The following is a 17,682-nucleotide window of genomic DNA, read 5'->3' as shown; positions in this document are numbered from 1 at the left end:
CTCGGCAGGAAGTCTCCTTCTCCCTCTCCCCTGCTCATGTTCTCTCTCTGTATCTCTCTGTCTCAAATGAATAAAGAAAATCTTTTAAAAAATAATAAAATCCACTTTTGACCGTGTAAAATTAGAAAAGGTGGGGGGAAAATGTCCAATTTCAGCATGCCTGAGCACTGCAGTCACGGAAGGCGGGACCCACACGAGCAGCCCAGCCCTGCGGGGAGCAGGGCCTGCTTTGCAGACAGAGCGAGAAGGCGTGAGGCCACCAGCGCTGAGCCAGTCACACGGACGGTGTCTGAGCACCGGGTCCAGGAGGTCTGGCGCTCCAGGCAAGGGGCCAGGATGCCAGCTCTGGGCCCGGCGGAATGAACCAGAGGGGCTGTGGGGTCAACAGCAAGCCCCGCCCTGCCTCTCAGCCGCGGCTCCAGCATCCGCAGCTGCCTCCCCGAGCCGCCGGCCATCCTCCGCACGCACCACCACGCACCTGGGATGGGCCGCCCCCCAAAGGTGATGTTGACGTCGTAGTCTCCGGCTGTGAAAGGGATGTACTCCACAGTACAGCTGCCGTCTTTGTTGTCCTTGCAGGACATCTTGGCTTCCGAGGGGCCCTCGATGGCTAGGCCTAGGCCTCCAGTGCCAGCTCCCCTGCAAGGTGACACCCTCATCAGCTCTGCTAGTGACAGCAGAGTGGGGAGAGGGAAGAGCGCCTGCATGGGGTGGGCGGGGGGAGGAGGGTAGGCTGCCAGGGGCCCAGCGGAGGAGGGACGAGCTACGGGGGTTGATCTGAAACACTGGGGGAGGTTTGCTCCTGGTCACCCTTGAGAGGAGATGGGATGAGGCACACACAGAAGGGCAAAGGAGAAGGGCGAGGGGCTGGGGTCGGGGGGGGGGGGGGGCACAGCCTCAGTGTCCAGATTAGGAAAGGGGGAGGATACCTGGTCTCCACGGTGAAGTGGTTGGCCTTGTTGACCAAGCCACCCTCCAGGCCTGGCCCGAAGGCCCGCACGCGGGTGGGGTCACAGCCCTCAGTCACGCCCACTCTGAAGGGGCTCTTGGGCACAGCTACCTCATCGTACAGCACCTCCACCAGATGCACGCCTGGAAGCCGGCCGCACAGAGCGAGTCAGGGCGCGCGCGGCCCCCACCACCGCGGCCACACTGAGTGCAGTGATCAGACCCCCGCCCTCCCCCACTCAGCCCGGGCCCTCACCCTCCTCATAGGCTGTGTACTGCACTCGGTAGGTGCCGTCCCCGTTGTCCGTCACATAGGTGTCCGTCTTAGCACCCGAGGGGTTGAGCACACGCGCGGTCACATGGTTCCCACCCGTGGCTGTTAGGGATCTTGCATCCACAGTGAACTCAGTGGTCACCTCACGCAGAACACCTGGGTCCCAGGAGAGGAACACTCAGTGTGTGGGTCAAGGGCGGCTTTCCCATAGTCACTCATGCCTCCACCCTCCCCAACTCCCAGGCTGTTCCTCCTACCTACCTGCTACTTCCCAGCCTGAGCCCAGCCCCCCTCTGCACCCCTGTGCACTCCAGGCCCATCTCCCACTGCCCCTGCTTTGTTCCCATCACCATCCTGTGATACTCTGTTCCCCTCGGCCTCAAGGGCGGGTCTGGGTCTTCTGTCTCCCTGTACCTTCCCCCACCCATGCCTAGCCAGTGGCTGGCGCCCAGCAGGTGGCCACTTACATTTACTGAACCAAGCTGAACGGTCTCCTGACCCTCTGCCCCAAAGCTTTCCCTCTGCACTCGCTCCAGGAGGGTCCGTAGCTTTTTCAGGTCAGGGACGTGATCTGAGAAAGCTAGGATCTCCCCAGAAAGATGCACATCAGCAGACACAGCTTTGCCACGTGAGCAGAGAGGCAAAGCTCCATGCCCAGCCCCTGGTCCTTGGTTCCTTCTCTGGGGTATCTGAGCCCTAAGGACTCCAAGGCTGCCCCAAACCCTCCGTTTACCCGGCCTTGGCCACCCCTAAGCCCTCAGCCCTGCTTCCCTCCCTCCTGCTGATGGCTCCCTGTCTCCTCTCACTCACCATGAGGCTCCACCCCGGGCCCCGAGACCTTGATTCCACTGGTGTCAACAGCAGGCTGCACGTGGACGCGGGTAGGGAATTTGGGGACAGGGTGCCCGCCATACTTGATGGTAATGGTGTAAGTGCCCGGAAAGGCAGGGCTGTAGGTGATGTGGTAGGTGCCGTCGGCATTGTTGTGGATCAGCACCTCGGCCTTCACGCCGGCGTCCGACAGGATCTCGATGGTGAGCTCAGCCTCACCCGCCTCGGAGCAGTCCACAGTGAAGGTGGCTGCCTCGCCAACCTGGCCGCGCTCCAGGCCCGGCCCACTGGCCCGCACCTTGCTCGGGTCGAACACAGGCCGGATGGCGGCCTTGAAGGGTGAGCCAGGGATGTGGGCTTCGGCAAATAGGATGTTGATGGTGTACTCGCCCGGCTCCGTGGGCAGGTAGCTGACAGCACACGAACCATCACCGTTGTCCTGGCACTCGATCTTGGCCTCGCAGGGGCCCTCCACCGTCAGCCCCAGGCCACCTGTGCCAGCCCCCTTGGTGTCAATGGAGAAGGGTGCTGGGGTGCCTACCAGTCCACCCTTGAGACCAGGGCCATAAGCACAGACCTAGGGAGAAGAGCAGGGATATGGGTTCCTCACATCTGGCCCCTCCCATGCTTGGTCTTCATGGCTCCCCGTCCGCCCCCCCAGCTAAGCACCTTTTAATGTAGCAGCTACTACAGACTGAGTCCTGATTATAACAATTCCAGATGAGGAAGTGGAGGCAGACAGATCAAACCTGGAATTCAAACCCAGGAACGATCAAAGGCCACGCTCTTAATAACTAAGCTGTCTCAAAGGCAGGTCCCAGGACAGGGAATCACTTGGCCTTGAGTCCTTGACCGCACTCACTCCAGAAATGTGGGCCCTCTGGCCTCTGGCCCTGTGACTCCTCCATCTTCCCTGTAAACCCCCAAATCCCAGCTCCCTCACCTTGGACGGGTCAGGGGGCAGGACACCCTCCACAGCAAAGGGGCTGCCAGGCACTGGGTGACCATCGTAGGTGATGTCCACCTTGTAGGGTCCCTCCTCGGGGGGCATGTAGCGCACGGCCTGGGTTTCGGCCCCACCCCCGGGCTCCAGCTTGCAAGGGATGGGTCGGCGGGAGGGTGAGGTCATCCGCACGTCCAGCTGGCCCTGACCGCCAGCCCCACGTGTGTTCACGGAGAACGCCTGTTCTTGCCCCACGGCCACCTCTGCGGAGAGGGCAAGGGGCGCAATGAACAGAGGCTCCGGCCCACCGGACGATACCCGTCACTTCCAGGTCAGCTCCTGCCCCACTTACTGCTGTTCAGGCCTTGAACTTTGACTTTGCTCAGGTCCAACGGGGGCGCCACATTCACCACAAAGGGGCTCTTAGGGACAGGGTCCCCACCATAGGTCACTGTCACTGCCATGTTGCCCTGTTGGGTACAAGAGGAGGTCGGAACTGGGTGGCTTAGACACAGCCTGGCAACACGCCCATGGCCGAGGTGGACCTGAGGCTCCGAGGGACATGGCCAGAGAGGAGGGGTGGCAGGAAAGGGGCCGATACTCAGAAGAGGCCCTAGGAGACTAGAGGAAGGAGATGCAGGACCCTGTCAGCCAGGACAGGTGAGGCGGGGAGGGGGTGGGACACACCTGCTGGACGGCCGTGTACTTGACAGTGTAGGAGTAGTCATGGTTGTCAATGATTTCAAAGTCCCGCACAGCCTCGCCCTTGGCGGCCCCAGCGAAGTGCACATCCAGCTTGGCCTTGCCGGCTCCCTTGGTCAGCACCGTGAAGTGAGTGGGCTTCCCAACCTCCACACCTGGGGGGCCCAGCCGAGATGGCGGTGAGGGCCTGGCGGACGCCCAGCCCCAACTCCAGCCTGGCCCGGCCCCTGCCCAGACACCTACCTGTACGGTTCAGCCCAGGGCCCTCAGCCTTGACCTTGCTGGCATCATGGGATGGGTCCACCTTAATATGGAAGGGGCTGGCAGGGATCTCCTGGATGGAAGAAAGCCTTGGTGAGGGTAGGCAAGGGCAGCTTCTGAGAGAGCCCCCCGCCCTTTGTGCCTTCTGCGGCGCACTGCCTGCACACAAGAAGTGCTCGATCGATGGCTGCGAACTTGTCTCCAAATGACAGCATGTCAATTAGACTTGGAGGGTGCAGGCTACCAGTGACTGCCAAAAGCCAAGTTGGGGTACCTGGTTGGCAAACAGCACCATAATGGTGTAGCAGCCAGCTCCTGGGGGCGTGTACTTGACTGTGAAGGTGTCATTGTCATTTTTGATGATGTCGAAGTCGATGTCAGCTTCTGCAGGGCCCACGACGCCAGGGGCACACTTGATGCCAATACTCACATCACCTGAGGGGAGGCAGGCACAAGGCCATGAGTGGGGTCTCGACTGCCTCCCCCACTTAATTAGTCCCACTCGAACTCTGCCCAGAAATAGGATCTAGCCAGAGCAGGAGTCCCACCAACCCAGACCCCACACCCAGACCCTGCCCTGGACCCCACCCCAGGCCACCCCCGCCCCCCAGCCGCAGCCAGGAGCACCTTGCCCAGCCTCGCTGCAGTCCACCGTGAAGTAGGTGGGCTCATTGGCCTTGAGGCCCGTCTTCTCCACGCCTGGGCCATACACCTTCACCCGCTGAGGGTGACTGCCTTCTCCCACGTTTACCTGTGGGTGGGGGGTCAACGGCTCAGCACAGTGCCCCTCCCACAAGGCCCCCTTCCCCAGCACTGCCAGCCCCAGCCTTAGTAGGACCAGTCTTAGCCTTTGTAGATGGTGAGGTGGGAAGTGGTGACAAGGGCCGAGGGACAACCAACATGTCCTGTGCGGGGCTCCACCCTCCCTCTGGGACCCCAGCAGCCAGGGGCAGGATAGGACGACGCACCCGGAAGGGGCTCTTGGGCACGTTGACACCTCCCCAGGAGACAATGATGGTGTGTTTAATGGGTTTGGTGGGCACGTAGGAGCAGCGGAAGGTGCCGTCGCCATTCGGGATGACCGTGATGTTGACAGGACAGCCATCAGCGTCCTGTGGGATCACCAAGCAAAACCTTAGAGCGCGCCCACCTCCTCAGAGCACTGGCGTCCTCTGCTGGACTCAGGTGGCCCTCCTTACCCACCGCCTCCGACCTCAGGCCAAAAGAGCCCGGGGTCACAGCACACCCTGGGAGCCTAGAGATCTGGCTCGAAACCATCTGGGTGGCCTGGCCTCCCAGCCTAGGCAGCTGAGAGGTGTTAGTGGGGGAGAGGCTGGGCTAAATCCACGCTTCTAACGTTGAACAGTGAACATTTTAAAGAAAAAAATCATCCTCTTGGACCCAAGAATACATTCATTAATTTAGAGGTTAGTAGACACCAGTTTGAAAAACTGATTTGGGAAGCCAATGTCTGAATCAAACCATCTTTCAGGTGAAAAATTATTAGCGTAACAACATATACCTTTGGTAAAATATGTTAAGATTATCACCAGAAAACACAAAATTTTAAGTTTCCCATAGTTCTTCTGGATCCATGAGAGAGTCAGTCCTGTGATGTTACAATTCGCTCTGCCTCTCACCTGCCCCCACCCTCCCAGGGTTCCTGCCCAGGCCAATGGGGGTGGCAGGACTGGGCAGGGCCCCACCTGGGCATACAGATTCAGGTCTCCCTTGCCGGCGGCACGGGCATCGATGGTGAACTCCGCAGGCTTGTCCACGATGCAGCCAGTGGGCTCCAGGCCGGGCCCAAAGGCCTTGACCTGTGCAGGGGGAGGAGCGGAGGGCTAGGTCAGGGACTGGAGGAGGGCCCCCCCGTCCCCCATCCTGGGCCCGGCGTGCAGGTGCCGGACCGCACCTTGTCTGGGAAACAGTCGGGTGCAGCCGGCTGGATGTGGGCAATGAAGGGCGAGTCTCGGATGTCTTCGTCGTCACAGATGACATGCACGGCATACTCCCCGGGCTCTGTGGGCCAGTACCTCACATCGCACGAGCCATCGCCCTTGTCATCACACTCGATCTTGGCCTGAGAGGGCCCCTCAATGGAGAAGCCTGTGTGCGAGGTAGGGAAGATCAGAGGGTGCGAGAGGCAGCTTGGACACTCCCATCACCCCCTCAGTTGCCCCGACGTCCCACTAGGTCTCATGCTACCCAGCATTCCCACCTCCTGGCGCCCGTCACTTCCCACGTCCCCTCCATCGCACCACTGCCCCGCTGCTAGCACCCAGCCACTTACCCAGCGTCCCCACCTCCGTGCCAATGGCCTCCACCACAAAGTCGGCTGACTTGCCCACCTGGCCCGTTTTCAGGCCGGGACCCCAGGCCCGTACCTTCTGCGCTCCTGCCTCTGGGCTCACCTGTACCTCAAAGGGGCTGGGCAAAGAGGGATCTGGTGTCCATGCCAGGAAGTACTCTGCTAGATGTACTCTCCCGCCCCTCAGAGTGTCAGCAGCCCCCTGCCTCCTCCCGCCCCGTGAGGGCCCACACAGGAAGGCCCGGGGTGCATGGCTTACCTGCGGGGAATGGCATAGCCACCCCATGTGATGGTCACCACGTACTTCCCAGGCACCACAGGGTAGTACTCACACTCGAACACACCATCCCCAGCCTCCCGCACCTTCACCGGCTCCTCTGTGCCCTCTGAGGGGATGGGGGTCAGAGAAGGGGGTGTGATCAACAGTCTGGGAGTCACAGTTCCTCAATCCCCTCAAGGAGCCCTGGGGACCCAGACCCAGCCTGAGGGCCGTGCTACTAGTGGGCAGGGACCTTATGTCATCCCTGTGCATGACAGCCAGGGCAGCATGTAAGGGGAAGAGGATCATTCCCAGCTTGCAGTTGGGAAACTGAAGCAAGAGGGGAGACAATGGGCCTAAGGCCCCATGGTGCCTGTAGTCGGCTTCTCTTTGGAGTCTCTGGGGGGGGGGGGGGGCATGGTGCTGGCCGTCACTGCCCTCAGGGAATCAGCCCCACTGGCCAGATTTCCTCCCAGCTCTCCCACTCCCCAGTCCTGGGCCCTGGCACTCACTTGGCCCCTTGACTGTGACCTTGAGCTCCCCACTGCCGGCACCCTTAGTGAACACCTTGAAGTCAGCCACCTCTTTCACACGCACACCCTTGGGCTGCAGACCCCGCCCAGAGGCGCGGCAGGCGTTGGGGTTACAGGCTGGGGGTTGGAGAGAGAAGATTAGGGGTGCTAAGATTAGGGGTGCTGAGGGGCCTGAGACAGAGCCTCAGCCCCTCACCACTCCTCGCCCCACCTCGCTGGGCATAGTCTCACTGACTTGCACAGGCATGAGCTCTGGCCTCATGCCATCCTCCCTCCCTAGCACTCCCTGGAGCCCCTGACACTACTGGGGCCCTTGGGAGCCCTGCTGGACGGGGAGCTGGCTACAAGAAACCCTTCCTGCTGGGCTTCTCAGAGTCAGGGTCGCCTGGGACAATGGCACACAGCACAGGTGAGCAGAGCCTAGGCAGAGAGGGAGGCAAAGGGAGATAGTGGAGGGCCCCAAACCACCCCAAGGCACCCACCTAGAACCACCTAATCCTCCTCAGTCAGACCCACCACAGCAGCTTTAGGACTAAGTCATGCCACAACACACTAAGCAAGGCCACAGATCCAACGTAACATGAAGCCCGCCATGGACTGCAGGCAAGGCAGGGAAATCCGCCGGCCGCAGAACGCCACCGTGGCAATGAACCCAGACCTCGCTGCTCAACGTTGGCCAAAGAATGGCGATCTCAGCCTGCCACGGAACACATCAAATGGCACCGAACCCAATGGGCGGGCCACAAAACCGGCAATGACATGTACTCCAGGCCTACCACGGGACGCAGGCAATGGCACGGAACCTGGGGCCTGCCACAGAATGCCACGGAAAAGGGGCAGTTCCACACCGCCTGGGCCCTGCCGCACAGCACAGGTGAGGCCAGTCAGCTATGGCCATGCTGGCCCCGCCTCCCCCGGATACTACTGATGTGGCACCACCTTCTTGGCCTGGTGGAGGATGGGCACCCAGGACTCCGAGCAGCAGGGAGAGAACCGAGTGGCAGGAGACACCACCTGAGGCCTGGGGTGTGGGTGCTCATCACATATGCCCCTGTGACCCTCCCAAGGTGGCCCCTGTCTGATATGCTTTACTGTGGTCTCCTGACCCTCCCCGGGGGTAGTGTGTGGAGAGATGATCAGGATGAGGTCTCTCCAGAGCTCTCCCACTCCCCTCCATGGCTACTCTACCTATTTTAAAGCTTCAGCTGACTCCCGTTCCACCCCTGGATTTGCTCCTTTGATTCCCATAAACCCTCAGACCGAGAATTTGGGGGTGATTCTGTGTCCTGGCCTCAGTGAGGGTGACTGTGGGGATGAAGGGCCTTTACCTTCTGCCACATGGACAGGGAAGGGGCTGCGGGTGATGGGGGCACCAGCGAAGGCCACATGCACCGTGTGGGGCCCCTCCATCACAGGCCTGTATGTGCATCGGAACGTGCTGTCACCCTTGTCCTCCAGGGCCACCTCCACTGTGTCCCGCCGGCCCTGTGGGTCCACGATCACCACGGCAACATCACCAGTCCCGGCCCCTGCCATGCACAAAGGCCGTGAGCACCCCTGCTCCGGACACACACAGCCACTGTGGGCTCCCCTGCTCTGGGCCCACCCACCCCTCTGTCCCAGGCCCCCATCCATGTCACCCCATGCGGTCATAGCTGCCACCCACCTGGGGCCTATCCTTACCCGCCGTGTAGATGTCAAAGTAGGTGGGTTTGTTGGCCACATTGCCCACAGGCTCCAGGCCAGGGCCACGGGCTGACACCTTGTTGGCATCCCCCAGGGCCATGCCCACGTTCACCTCAAAGGGGCTGCGTTCAATATTCTGGCCAGCAAAGAGCACGGTCACCTGGGGTCAGGGGTAAGTGTTAGTTTCTCGGGGAAAGCAGTTCTGAGAGGGGATGGATGGGCAGAGCAGAGCCAAGGATGGGAAGAGGTGGTGTGCTGGGGTGGGGTGGGGGTGCGAGCTGAGAGCGGGGTCCACTCGGCCAGAGCTAAGCATGTGACTGGAATGGGGAAGGTCTGCAGGGAGATACCTTGTGCAGCCCAGCAACCTTCGGCACATAGGAGACCGCGTAGGTGCGGTTCTTGTCGTTGTTGGGAACCACCTTGGCCTATTGGGAAGGAAAAAGACAGGAAGTCACAGTGGCCGCAGCCCCTCCTGACCCCACAGTGCCTGGCAGCCCCCACAGTGATGCCCCACCCCCCAGCCCCCAGCATGCAGTGAGCTCTAGTGGCCATCTCCCAGCCATCCCTGTTGTTAGCCTGTGGGTCTCTGGCTCCAAGCCCAGGCCAACCCCTCTCGTCCCCAGAGGCTCTCCATACCTCCTCAGTGTGGCCCTCGGGGTCCTCGATGTAGACCAGCACCTCGCCCATGCCGGCATCCACCGTCTGCACGGTGAAGTGGGCGGGCTGCAGCACGGTGTTGCCGTGGGGCTCGATGCCTGGGGGACAGAAGGCAGAGCCGGGGTACTTAGGGATCTCCATCCTAGGATGTACCCAGCCACACAGGGAAGACGGTCAGGGGCTCAACACCTACCAGGCCCATAGGCAATGGCCTTCTTAGGGTTCAGCTGCTTGGAGCGGACAGGGGCACCAGGTTTGAGTTTGGCCTTGGGGAACTGGGACAGGTACGTCATGACAGAATGCTCATCCACGTTGGGGTCCACAATCTCCTCGGGGGCGATCACCTGCCACGGGGAGGAATGGAGTTCCAGGGTGCCCTCGACCTAGCAACCCCACTTCCTTCCCACGCCCTGACTGGGTCTCCTTATAGACCCAGCCTCCATCCCGGGTCCCCTTGCCCCTCTCTTCTCCCCCCACCCCATTTGCTCGTGTACCTGGGGCACCCCGAGCCAGTCGTCCGCCTGCTGCATGGCCTCCCGGGCGTTCTCCACAGGCTGGTTGGGGTCCCAGGCCTCCCAGTCAGGGCAGAGGCCTGGAGAGATGGCAGAGAGAGACGATGATTAGGGGAAAGCTGCCAGTCAGAATGCAGAGCATTTGCTCATCCGACAGAGTCACACCCACCGCCACGCCACTCTAGGCCCCTGAGCAGCCAGGTTCCTGCTGACCCCTTATGTTGTGGCCCATCAGCTGGGGTGCCCATCGCTGTTGGAGGCGTAGCAGCCCTCCCTAACACCAACAATGAGTCCTTTCTGCCCTGGCTGACGCAGCCTGGCACCGGCCCTGCCAGTCGACCTCCTGCCTGCCCAGGCCCCAGCGCAGACCCTGTGAGGACACCACCCCCCAATCCCTCCTGCCTCATTCCCACTACCCCAGGGGTACACAGGGGAGGTCAGAGGCCCCGTCCTGCACATGCCTCTGACCTGTCCCCCAGAAGGTCTTCTCACAGCGGCCCTCAAGTCCTAAAGCTCCAAGCACTTCCCACATCAGCTTTAGGGCATAAGACACCCTCTCCTTCCTCACTGACCACTTGGGGAAACTGAGGCACTTAAGGGCATGTTTTCAGAGGACGGTTCTCCTCTGTGGCCACCCAAAACCCATCTCTCCTAACAGGAAGAATGCTAAGGCAGCTCCAGATCACTCCTGTCAAGGGGCACAGAGGTTAGGGGGTGCTTGGTCCAGGCCAGAGCTGGAGAAGGGGTGATGCTCCTGGGTTGGGAGGGGGCCGGCTCAAAGGCTGGAATCCATGACGGCCGGAACAGCTGAGCTCACTGCTGGCGGCCTCACCAGCTGTGGGCAATGGCTCAGCAGCTGGGAATGCTTCCCAGGCAGCTGTGCCCCCGCCCCCCGCCCCCCGCCCCCTGCTCCCCGGCTGACCCTAGGCTGGGAGAGGATTCTCCCAAGGGGCTGGGAGCAGAGCTGATCCACCCAAGTGAGAAGACAACCTCTCTTCTTGGGGGGGTGATGGTCAGAGAGGGAGCCGCCTATGGGGCAGGGCACTAGTCTGTGATGCCTCAGTCTCCTTGTGGGCCCTGAGCTGCCCCCACCTGACTAGGCCGGAACCTACAGTGAGAGAGGGCAGGGCTGGTTCACCGGCCACTGGGCAGTGCCACACCAGCCTCAGCCCCTCCTCAAACCTCTCCCAGGGCCTCCCAAAGAAGAACCTTCTCAGGGTCTAGCTCCCGGCCTTCTGGCTACAAGTCCTACCACATTTCTGTTTCTCAGCTCAGCAGAAATTCTACCCCTGTGGCAAAGTAGGAAGCCCCTGGAGCAGGAAGCTGAGGCCTTGGGCTCTAGTTCAGTTCTGCCACAAATAAGCTGTGTGATCTTGGACAAGTCACTGGCCCTTTCTGGACCTCAGTGTCCTTGCCTGTAGAATGAGGAATTCTGAACCTTTTGCTGCAGCTGCAGGATCTGGCACACCCAGCAGGCAGGGCCTGACGCCAGCAATGATTCTCCATTCTTGGCTGGAGCAGGGGGCAAGCCCCCTCCCCACCCCCCCGCCGTGCTCCGACTCCCCCAGCCCTGAGATGTGCATTCTGACAACCACAGGCCTCAGTACCACCAGCGGAGGCCTCCAGGATGGGCCCACTGGCCCACTCACCAGGGGCACAGTTGTCCACCAGGGCGCCCAGAGCCTTGCCGTCCTGCCAGTCGCGGTTGAAGTTGGTGATGGGCAGCTGCGGCACCTTGTTCTGGATCCAGCCGAGCAGACGCTGTTTGGGTGTCTGCTTGCGGGCATCTTCGTCGTCCTCATCTTCCCACATGGGCATGGAGATGGAGTAGTGCAGGATCAGCGTCCAGATCAGACCCAGGATCAGCTTCAGGTTCCCGTCCACGATGGCCTTGCTGTCTGCAGAGCAGACAGGACAAGCTGGGCTCAGCAAGGGGGCTGCCCTCCCCAGCTCAGCTCCCGGAACTGCGGCTAGAGCTACGGGGGAGGGTGGGGGCGGTGGGGGGTGGTCAGAACTCCCGATTCTGGAACCTGCCCCATTCTCTGCCTACCAAATTCTCACCCTCCCACGAGGCCGGACCGAGAAGCCTAACACTTTTGGGTCCCTCCCTGGGGAATGAGGTTGCTTCTCCCGCAACAGGTACTTTCACCTGTGGAACGGCGCATGCGTGGACCTCCATCAGGCTACAGGCATCTGGGCAATTATCCGGGATTGTAAGCCTCTTGGGGGCAGAAGCTGTTTTGTTTCATTTTTTAACAGTTTTATTAAGGTATGCCTGACATCCAAGAAATTGCACGTATTCGAGTATACAACTGGGTAAGTATGTGCCCGTAACACCATCACCACGTCATAAACATATCCATCTCTCCCCAAATTTCTTTGCATCTGCCCCTCCTTGTCCCCCCTTCCCAGGCAACAACTGGTCTGCCCTTGGTTACTACGGATTAGTTTGCATTTTCTAGAGTTTTATACAAATGGAATCCTATAGTACGCACTCTTTTTGTCTGGCTTCTTTCACACTAGACACTATTTCTCTCTGCTCAGAGTCTAGAACTTAGTAGGGTCTCAATAAGTACTGGTTGAATGGATGAATATTTTAAAAACTGAATTTGGAGAGGAATAGAACTAACCTGGTTCCAGCCAAATTCTCCTCTGAACACCATAAAAGGCCTTTGGAACAAAGTTCTGGAAGGGGGAGCGTACAGTGCAGACTTTGGGTAAAGGCTTGAAAATCATGCTTTCAAATGCTGGGGCCAGTGGGATTTCACATGAGTCAGGGAGAATGTCACCCATGTGGACTCAAGTCTTGGAAGCGCAGATTCCCCACCCATCCCCTCCTCTGTGGAATACCAGCACCAGCTCCCCAGGATTTGGGGGACCTAGTTCTCCTTCCACAGCCAGAGAGAAATATCCAGGAGCTGAGGTGGACTAGAATATAGATCTTTGCAAACCAGCTTATTTGTAAAGGACAACGCAGGACTGAAATCCGTCAGCTTCCCTGAACACCACTTTTAGGGGTTGGGGGGGGCTGGGGGACTCAGCCTTGTTTACTGGTGTTGCCTGAGAGATAGGAGAGGGTGGGGTCTGGAGGCACCCCCCCCTTTACACATCTTTTCCTCCTCCTCTAGATCTTAGGAGAAAGGAGTTAGGAGACCAAAGGCCTGCATTAGTCCAGCAACCCCCCCACCCCACCCCCACCAGCTCCCCCCCACCCCCGCCCCGGGAGGCAGAATCTCAGCCTCTGCATCCCTCTGGCCTCCAGCTCTAGCCCCCTTGGCTCCCCCACCCTTTCACTGATTCATCCTTCCTTCCCCGGCAGCTCCCCAGCCCGCCCCCTCTCCCCCCTGGCTCGGCTGCAGCACAATGGTTTGGCAGCTTTCAGATTCCATGACACACTCACTCCCAGCCTCCCGGTGCTCCAGGGCGCTCCAGGGCGCTCTCTCAAAACACACGGTCCACAAGACTTACACAGTCTTGACACCCAGTGCCCTGCCGCCTCTCACCACCCAACAGCCTCCAAAGCCAGTGCGCACACACCCAGGAGTGCTTCTTGCAAACTGGGGCCCGATTCCTGGCAGGGAGGCCCTGAGTTTGCTGGGGTGGAAGGGGGTGTCATTCATATTTGCTTCAGGGGGAAATTTCTCCCCAGTAACTGGCCCTAGGCCAAGCAGCAAGTGGTCCACCGTGGCCTGGGGCAGGAGAGGGGCCTAGAGCCCAGCTCTGGAGCAATGACCTTCCTCTCCCTACCCGCCCCCACCCCCAGGCCAGGCAGAAGAGAGTCGCTCCAATCAAGCTAGGCGTCAGGCGTCCTCCCTCACACCCCGGAGTCACCACTTCTTCTCCAGCTGGGGGACACCCCCAAAGGGGTGGGAGGAGCCTGACAGCGGTCCCTGAGGCCACCCCAGGCCTCAAGTGGAGGGGGAGGAGAGAGGGTCTGGGCCAGGGAGGTGCTGGCCAGCTGCTGCCCCCTCCCGCCCCTCCCTCAGCTGTTGGCTCTAGAAGGAAGAGCAACTGGGGAACAGCTGCAGCACAGAGCTGCCTCATTAGGCCTCTTTGTTTGGAGGGGCTGAGGGGGTGGTGGGGGCTGGGTCGGGGTGTTGGGATAAGGGCACACAGCTCCTCAACCCAGGCTGAGCACCCCTTCCTCAGGTGGACTCCTCAGCTCCCAGCTCCCACCCCACTCCTAGAAAGGGAAGTGGGGAGTCCTTCTGACCCCCTCCCAGGTGCCCAGATGCTCCATTTCAGTCCTGGGACAACGCCCAGAGGAGCCCCCCACCCCACAGTCCCTTCCCACCGCTACGTGGGCCAGAGGGAATGAGAGGAAGCAGAAGGCCACCCCTGGTGGGGAATCCCTTCACATCTCCCTGCTGCCGGCGCCCCCTCCCCTCCCCCCTCAGCCTCAGGCCCGCCCCGAATTGCTGACAGCTTATCTCATCAGCGCGAGGGAGCCACTTGGCCCAAATGGGGAACAGTTCCCTGTCCTCTCAGCGGGAACCGGGAACCAGGAACGAGGAGCGTCCCTCCCGCCCCCAAACCATGTTTTGCTTCTTCCCCCTCTACTCTGAGCCGGCCCCTCCACAGTTGAGCCAAGGGGCCCTGAGCCAGGCACCGCCACAGGGGAGGGGAGAGGTGCGCTCAGGAAGGATGAGGCCTGGAGAGGGGCCGGTCACCCCCGCGGTGGGGAAGGGAGGGGAGGGCTGAGCAGTTTCCTATAAAGTCCTGGTGAGGCCCCAGGCCCTCCCCTTGAGACCCCACCTGGGACAGTCAGTCCTGTACGTCAAATCCCAGCATGCAAAAGGGGGATGACAGCCCCAGAACTGACTCGTCTCTGACTTCCCCCACACACCCTCGGACCATCCCCAACACGCGCACACGCGCACACACACACACACACACACACACTCATGTAGCCCTCAGCCCTACTACAAACACCAGGGCCCCCTCCCCCACCCCGTCCTCAGGCTTGTCCTTCTGGAAAGCTCAGAGACATCTGCTGTGTCACGGAGGCAGGGCTATTTCCAGGCCAGAGCGGGTGGGGTGGGGGGGCAGTATTGGGGCAGGAGGGGTAAGGCCTAGAGAAGGGACTGGACAGGGCAAAGGGCCCCGGACTGACTTCAGCTGCTAATTCAGGAGGCCTGGAGATGCCCTGAGGGAGAGTGGGGGTGGACAGACATTCAGTTATCTAGAATAGGCCCTGGGGTAGCCTGGTGGGGGAAGGCACCTGACCCTGCGTGAAACTCCTCTCCTGGGGCCCTGGGGTGCACCCCAAGGGGCCCTTTCATGTAAATCACAGCAAGACTCTTAAAAGCTCAGGGGTAGGGGGTCTTCCTCAGGCCCCTAGCCAGCAGGGAGCACTGCAGGGCTGGGAGGGAAGGAGCAGCCTCTGGCCACTCAGAGCCCACCCTCAGCTCCCCGAAGCCCGGAGTGCCTCCCCACCCCCACCAGCACTGATACACCTTCCAAATCTGGTTACACTCAATGACTTCCTCCCTTCTACAGGCCTTCTCCTCCCTCCCCTCAACCCAGACCGTTAGCTGCAGCCAATCCGGGCCGAGGGGGTGGGCTGGGGCCTGGCATGGACTTGGGGGAGCACCCTCCCAGGCAGGCTGAAACAGGAGGTGGATAGGCAGGGGTTAAGATTCTCTGCACTCGCTCAGTGCCTTTTTAGGTTTCTGAGGCTGGGCCCTGCCTGCCCTGGCCCAGGGGCCAGAACCCAGCTGCTGTGCACATGCCTGTGGAGGGCCCCAGCCCCATGCCTGCCTGGCCACCAGCTCTCCCCTGCCTCCAGCCCTTGGATGGGCAGTGGTTGGGACCTGCCTTCAGCTCAGTCCTCCCCTTGTGGAGGTGCTGAGAGGAAAAGAAGCTATTTGCTTTGTTTAGGGAGTAGACATCCCCCAGGAATCAGTAATGCGCACTGACCCTATCTTCTCAAGCATGAGCTGGGATGGCCTGATGGCAAGGAAGGGGACAATGAGTCGAGTCGGGTTGATGGGAGTGTGTGCGGGAAGGCTGAGCTGGAGGACTTAGGAAGGCAAGGTCTGGACTCCCCCGGACGCCCCCCAGACGCCGCTATAGGGACAGACCGGTGTGCAAGGCAGTGCCCGTGTGGTCTGCGTCGATGGACGGGGAAAGCCGGGGCCAGGGGCCTCTCCCTGTACCAGGGGGTCGCCCTCTGCCCCATCTCAGCTCCCCGCCCCCACCCACCACCTGTGTCCGCCGCCCCCACGGGCCGGCCCATTCTCAGGGCACGGCCCCCTCCCCGCAGTGCCTACGCCCTGCTTGCCCGCACTGACCGATGGACACAAGCTTGATGTGCTCGCGCTCGAGGAACTCGAGGGCCACGGACACGTTCTCCAGCTTCATCTGGCGGAAGTTGGGGCGCGGGTGGAACTTGCGGTACATGCGCTTCTGGCTGAGCACCTCAAGCAGCGCGATGAGGCGCAGCCCGTCGCTGAGGTCGCGCTGCAGGTCGGTCAGGCGCTTGCCCACGCACTTGAGGTGCTCGTTGCACCAGCGCGTGAACGTGTTCTGCTGGATCTTCTTCCACGGCGCGTCCTCCGCTAGGTCCTTCTCCGTGGACGGCATGTCGTCCACCTCGTCGCCCAGGCCGAGGCCCGCGGCCTCCGAGTAGCCGCTGTTGTTCATCATGTTGGCGCGGGGCTGGGGCGGGGGCTGCGCTGCCTACTGGGCTGACGCTGGGCTCGGGCTGGGCTCGGGCTAGGGCGCTGTCGGGGCGCTGTCGGGGCGCGACCGCGGGACTCGGCGCTCTGCGCTGCGCTGCTAGCAACTTCTCTCGCGCCCTGGCTGGCGGGACTCGGCGGGCCTCCTTGGCTCCTCGGCCGCGCGCTCTCCCTCTCTCTCTTTCTCTCTCTCCCTCTGGGGGCGGAGCGGTGCTCGGGAAGTGCGGGCAGGGCCGGGGCGGGGGGTTTAAGAAGCCCCCGGGGCCGCGCCCCCCCCCCACGCCGCGCTTGCGGCCCCCGAGTCCACGTCAGAGCGCCGGCCTCTCAGGAATGCCGCCCGGCCCGCGGGTGGGGGCCGCGCCGAGTGGGCGGGCCCCGCCTCCTTCCTCCCCTCCCTCACGCTGCCCCGGTGGCGGGAGGGGCCCGGCCCCCCTGGCCGGGGTCTGCGGCCCAGGCGGGGGCTCGGTCCCCGCGCCGCCGCGCTGGGGAGGTGGATTGCACGCAGAGCTGGAAGGCGAGGGGTGAAGGCACCCAATACCCCCAAACTAAGCATTGCCGGTCCGAGATGAAATACACCCCTTTCATACCGCTGTGGGACTAAAGAGATAAATGGGGAAACTGAGGCCAGTGGTTAGGACCAAACACACGGAACTAGTGTTGACAGAATTTTCTGGATGAATTGGTGGCAGGGCCGTTGACAGGGCCTGGGAGTCCTGGCTCTTGGCCCAGGGTATTGTCCACCTGCAGGGGAGAGGAAGTGTGTGTGCCTGTGTACAGATGGACTGAGAGGAAGCAGGGACACTGCCCAGGCCAATTAGGGAGAAGGCTTGGGGGTGCTCCATTTTACAGGTAGAAGAGCCTCATTTGAAGCCCAAACCCAGGGTCCCAGGGGAAAGACTGAGGCTGCCCCTGACTGTGTCCCTGTCACCAGCCCGCTTGGCCTCATCCCCTCAGAATGAAGCTGAGCTCAGGAAGAAAGTACCTGGTGACTCAGACTGTGCGCCCCCCCCACCATGTCTGACTCAACCAAAGTGATGAGAGGGCAGGGAGAGACTCTGCCCCGTTGTGCCAGGGAGCCCCCTGGG

General features: G+C 61.3%; 1 protein-coding gene across 2 annotated transcripts in view; it reads right to left on the bottom strand.

The window, feature by feature from the left end:
* FLNC (filamin C) overlaps positions 1-16,852 on the bottom strand; it is a 29,804-nt gene extending 12,952 nt beyond the window's left edge. The window contains exons 1-24 of one of the 2 annotated variants that reach the window (XM_027574643.2): positions 16,211-16,852; positions 11,567-11,815; positions 9,900-9,997; positions 9,599-9,749; positions 9,385-9,503; positions 9,096-9,173; positions 8,746-8,908; positions 8,391-8,591; positions 7,042-7,179; positions 6,530-6,656; positions 6,253-6,389; positions 5,875-6,068; positions 5,666-5,779; positions 4,928-5,071; positions 4,587-4,710; positions 4,234-4,394; positions 3,942-4,032; positions 3,684-3,853; positions 3,349-3,466; positions 2,997-3,259; positions 2,033-2,630; positions 1,205-1,378; positions 930-1,092; positions 479-639 (exon numbers count right to left, since the gene is read on the bottom strand). In XM_027574643.2, coding sequence (XP_027430444.1) covers positions 479-639; positions 930-1,092; positions 1,205-1,378; positions 2,033-2,630; positions 2,997-3,259; positions 3,349-3,466; positions 3,684-3,853; positions 3,942-4,032; positions 4,234-4,394; positions 4,587-4,710; positions 4,928-5,071; positions 5,666-5,779; positions 5,875-6,068; positions 6,253-6,389; positions 6,530-6,656; positions 7,042-7,179; positions 8,391-8,591; positions 8,746-8,908; positions 9,096-9,173; positions 9,385-9,503; positions 9,599-9,749; positions 9,900-9,997; positions 11,567-11,815; positions 16,211-16,565 — 4,291 coding nt within the window. In that variant the 5' untranslated portion in view covers positions 16,566-16,852. The remainder of the gene's footprint in view (positions 1-478; positions 640-929; positions 1,093-1,204; positions 1,379-2,032; positions 2,631-2,996; positions 3,260-3,348; positions 3,467-3,683; positions 3,854-3,941; positions 4,033-4,233; positions 4,395-4,586; positions 4,711-4,927; positions 5,072-5,665; positions 5,780-5,874; positions 6,069-6,252; positions 6,390-6,529; positions 6,657-7,041; positions 7,180-8,390; positions 8,592-8,745; positions 8,909-9,095; positions 9,174-9,384; positions 9,504-9,598; positions 9,750-9,899; positions 9,998-11,566; positions 11,816-16,210) is intronic. The other variant, XM_027574644.2, reaches the window with a different exon arrangement.
* Between the last annotated feature and the right edge of the window lie 830 nt (positions 16,853-17,682).

Source organism: Zalophus californianus, chromosome 12, assembly GCF_009762305.2.
Source record: "Zalophus californianus isolate mZalCal1 chromosome 12, mZalCal1.pri.v2, whole genome shotgun sequence".
In the NCBI taxonomy this organism is placed as follows: domain Eukaryota; kingdom Metazoa; phylum Chordata; class Mammalia; order Carnivora; family Otariidae; genus Zalophus; species Zalophus californianus.
Note: the sequence above shows the minus strand (reverse complement) of the source record. Positions and strands in the feature narration are given on the sequence as shown.